Source organism: Coffea arabica, chromosome 2c, assembly GCF_036785885.1.
Source record: "Coffea arabica cultivar ET-39 chromosome 2c, Coffea Arabica ET-39 HiFi, whole genome shotgun sequence".
Lineage (NCBI taxonomy): Eukaryota > Viridiplantae > Streptophyta > Magnoliopsida > Gentianales > Rubiaceae > Coffea > Coffea arabica.
In genome coordinates this window covers 1,588,087-1,592,403 of record NC_092312.1, presented here as the reverse complement: position 1 = coordinate 1,592,403, position 4,317 = coordinate 1,588,087, and the positions used below count along the sequence as shown (strand labels likewise).

At 39.1% G+C, this 4,317-nt stretch overlaps 1 protein-coding gene across 1 annotated transcript; it reads left to right on the top strand.

Moving 5' to 3' along the window:
• Positions 1 to 1,404: 1,404 nt before the first annotated feature.
• Positions 1,405 to 3,644, top strand: LOC113720848 (transcription factor SPEECHLESS). The gene is made up of 3 exons (XM_027245496.2): positions 1,405 to 1,936; positions 2,312 to 2,818; positions 3,414 to 3,644. The coding sequence occupies exons 1-3, from the start codon at positions 1,493 to 1,495 to the stop codon at positions 3,477 to 3,479; spliced, it is 1,017 nt and encodes a 338-aa protein (XP_027101297.1). The 5' UTR covers positions 1,405 to 1,492; the 3' UTR covers positions 3,480 to 3,644.
• The last annotated feature ends 673 nt before the right edge of the window (positions 3,645 to 4,317 follow it).

The window sequence follows — 4,317 nt, the reverse complement described above, 5'->3', positions numbered from 1 at the left end:
AAAAAACTGATCACTACTGGAGAGAGTTTTTGCATTTAGCTACATTTAAAACGTCAAACAATTTAATGCAAGGATATCCAATAATCGAGAGATTCAAACATCACTTTTGGGTATCATTCACTCAAGTTAAATTCTCCATGAATGGTGAAATAAGTACTTTTCATCTTTAGATTGTAATAATCAAAATTTTAAAATTTAAACTACTATCATCATTCAAAAATAGATATTAAAGGAATGCACTTCAAATCTTTTGTTCCGAAATTACCTTCTGTCCTGTATTTATATAGCTATCGTGTGTATTGATGCATTCATGATTCAAACAAACCTATTATGAATGCATAAATACACGTGACAGCTGTATAAACATGAAACGGGCGAAATAAAAGGTAATTTCGGGACAGAGAATTTGAAACGAAAGGAATGGTACTTTAAAAGTACCATATAATTTCTCATCAAATATCACTGCCTACAATTGTTGTGAAGAATTTGGCATTGTACCATATACTTTGCGATTAACCATTTTTTTTTGGTCCTCTTAAATTTCTATTGCTGGATAGTGGCGCATTGAAAAGTTTCAAACAATGCATATCATTCTTGCTTCAGTATTATATATTGAGAGATATCTTGTGTGGGATTTATCAGATAGAAGGGATAGGGAAAAAAAAAGAGGAGAAAATGGACCTTTGCAATCTATCTAAATATTTTTCTTATATTTTTCATAATTTTTTCAATGGATGCTCAATGGACACCGGTTAGTATTTACTACATGCATTTCATACTTTAATTTGATGTTTAAATGTACAAAGTCATATTTATTACTCCTATTCCATTTTAGATACTTTTTTTTTTGTTTTAATTTCGCCTCATGACCCAAAAAACTAACATTCAATACCTTCTCAACCAGTTCTAGCAGTCAGGTAGGCAAACCTTTTTTTTCCCTGTGCACATTAAATCGGATTTTATAAACCCCATCTTATTCACTCCCCAGAAGGCCTCACAATTTCGTTTTGGGAAATACCCAATAGACTGCAAGTCTAACGGCTCTCTAATCCTTCCCCATCGTGCAGTCTGCTTCAATTCTAACCCTGAGTGTCAGTGCCCTTTGCTGCTGCTGCTGCTGCTTCCCTTGTCTCTTCCAGTTTCTTTGCTCCTCCATTTCGAACTTCGAAGGAGAAGGGACATCAGAATTAGGAACATCATCGTCTACACAATCCGTAACCAGCCAGCTCCTAGCAGGCCCACATGAAGGCTAGTGAGTGCTGATGGTGATAGTTTAGTCCCATTCAGTACGTTCAACTCTATTACTATATTAATAAATAAATTGTCTTTTCATGATCTTGACAACAAAAGCACCGTTTCTACCTTCTTCTTCTGTTTTTTTCAAATTTTAAAGTTTTGCCTGCCGTAGCTGCTGCGTTCTAGCATTCAGCGCCGTCTTCGAGTTGAGTCACCTGCGCCTAACAAGGCTGTTTTTCTGGGGGGCGTTTTCGAAATGGATGGAGAAAATTTGTCAGAGCTTTTTGAGTTCGACGAAACCAACTTGGCTGGTCCAACTTCTCCTGATAATATCTTTAGTGTTCTTGAGGCTCTGGAAGGGGTTTCGGATTTTAATGAGATGACCCCACTGGATGAAGCTGCAGGCGGTTCGAACCCGAAAGATCGTGGGGATCAGGAGACGGGCAGCACCAGGTTGGTTTCCCAGAAATCCACATCTTCAAGTGCTCTACAGGAGTCCGAGAATGAGCTCGAAACTTCGCAAAAGAGCAAGAGGCGGAAGCTCACAGTAGAGCCAACAGCAACGGCTTCTTCTGAGGAGCCCAACATAGATGGACTGCAAAGGATGTCCCATATAACAGTGGAAAGGAATCGGAGGAAGCAGATGAACGAGCACTTAACCGTCTTGCGTTCTTTGATGCCTTGCTTTTATGTCAAAAGGGTAAATGCTTCTCTTAGTAAGTGATAGTACTACTACTATCCCTTCCTCTATATTTTTTTCCCTGACAAACTAAGTAGTACTACTTTTATTGTTAAATTATAAAGATCAAGACTAAGTGAGTTCTTTTCTTTTTCATTCATTTGATCACAATAATTTCTCCAGATTTGAGCTTCTTATCCCAATTAATGTAGTTCATTTTTGGCAATCGTGTTACACATCCCACATATGCATGCATGTCCAGGAGGTTGGTACTTCCTTCTTCAAGGAAGCTTTCCAGCATGATGCGTGCGTCTAATTTTTGGAGGGCTCAAGAAAGTTGATATTCTGAAGTATTTTGTTCATTGGTTATATGTTATTGTTGTGTGCATACCGTAGGGTGACCAAGCGTCAATCATAGGTGGGGTTGTGGATTACATCAACGAGCTGCAGCAGGTTCTACAATCCCTCGAGGCCAAGAAGCAACGAAAAGTTTACAGCGAGGTTTTAAGTCCTAGACTTGTTTCTAGTCCACGGTCATCGCCGCTGAGCCCTAGAAAGCCACCATTAAGCCCCAGATTAAGCTTGCCCATAAGCCCAAGAACACCACAACCCAGCAGCCCCTACAAGCCAAGGTTGCAGCAGCATGGTTTACCATCTCCGTGCTCTTCCAGCACCTCCTCCACTGTTGACAGTGTTAATGAGCTGGTTGCAAATTCCAAATCGGCAATTGCCGAAGTGGAGGTGAAGTTCTCTGGCCCAAATGTCCTCCTAAAGACCTTGTCCCCACGTTTACCGGGCCAAGTGGTTAAGATAGTCTCTGCTATTGAAGACCTCTCCCTCGAAATCCTCCAGGTGGAAATGAGCGCTACTGATCAAACCATGATTAATTCTTTCACCATTAAGGTAGGTCTGCAAACTCTGAACCCTGGTGCTATTTATCATGCATCTGTTTACCTTTTACGTAATATTCTTTTGCTGTAGATTAAAAAGTTGTTAGACCTTGGTTAATATTCCAATATTGGAAAAGTGGAACCAAGATTTTTGTGGTTGTTCAGCTCGTCGGGATTAAAGAAGCACTGTCTTTGGGATTCTTTTTTCTTGTTTTTTGGCATGAGATTGCACTTGGGGTTCTATCTTCTAATCCTTGACGGTACATGGCGAGGGTGAATACATGTACTGACCGTCAAAGTAATCTTTTAAGCTTTACCAGAAATTACTTTTTCCAATTCAACAAAGAACCTTATCAAATCTTATCTTTCTATGATCAGTAAATCACGAATGGTCCTTTTTGTGTAACGTTATGCTATAAATGTTTATGCAATTTATTGAATGGTCCTTAAAACTGAATTTAAAAGCCATTGCAGTCCTTAATTTCCATCAGTAAATTTTTAATGAATTGGGTAGGGGCCATAACTACTACAAGCATTTTGTTGCCAACAAGTGTTACTCGCTTGACTGATGCGATCGTACGCGTTCCTTTCATCTTTCTTCTTCACAGATTGGAATTGAGTGCCAACTTAGCGCGGAAGAATTGGCTCAACAAATTCAGCAAACATTTTGCTAATTAAGATTCCCCCAAATCCTCCGGGTAGCAGTCCTCCTTCAGCGTTTAACAGAAGGTTAATTGTCTTGCTGCATTTCGTTCAGTAACTCTAACACAGTTATGCTCTCTAGATCTCTCTCAATAAAAGATACATATATAATTGAAACATGCGGTTGACATAGAGCAACTGGCGGATCAACTTTGACTTCTAATATTTTCTACTGGATTGCTGCTCGTTAGTTGTACTAGTATCTCTCTAGCTTAATTTGTCTCTTAAATCTAGCTTGCCCTTTTATTTTGTTTGAACTGTTAAAGTTGATGTACCTTCGTGGCTAGTTGCCCGTGGAGAGTTTTGATGCACACCCGCACGAAAATTTGAAGCGAAGAGGGGACGAATGATTTTTTAGGGGACAAAATTGGTTAGAAATGAAATATGCTTTAACATATGCAACTTGGACCTAAAAACCTCAAAGGAAGATGACTACCTAGTTACGACTGACTATGCAACTGCTACGAAAGTGTAAATAGACCAAGATGAAAAGCGACCACACTCTTTATGGTCCTACTTCTTCTCTATATACTTGTTGTACTAGATAAATTCCACTTCCCTAATCTGTCATAGAGCAATCTTGCAACTTTCACTTGCTTTGCTAGTAACACTTGCGTAGAGGCTCTAAGCCCTTGTATACTCGGCACTCTCTTTTTCTTTCTCAAATCAGCACTACCCGACAACATCAAACCATCCCAAGAACCTACAAATGAATATGATGCTTATAGGATGGACAGAGTTCGAGACGAAAATAATTTTTCAATGACTAAATAATTCTTCCTACCCGAGTGCTTCTTGAAGATATATTAA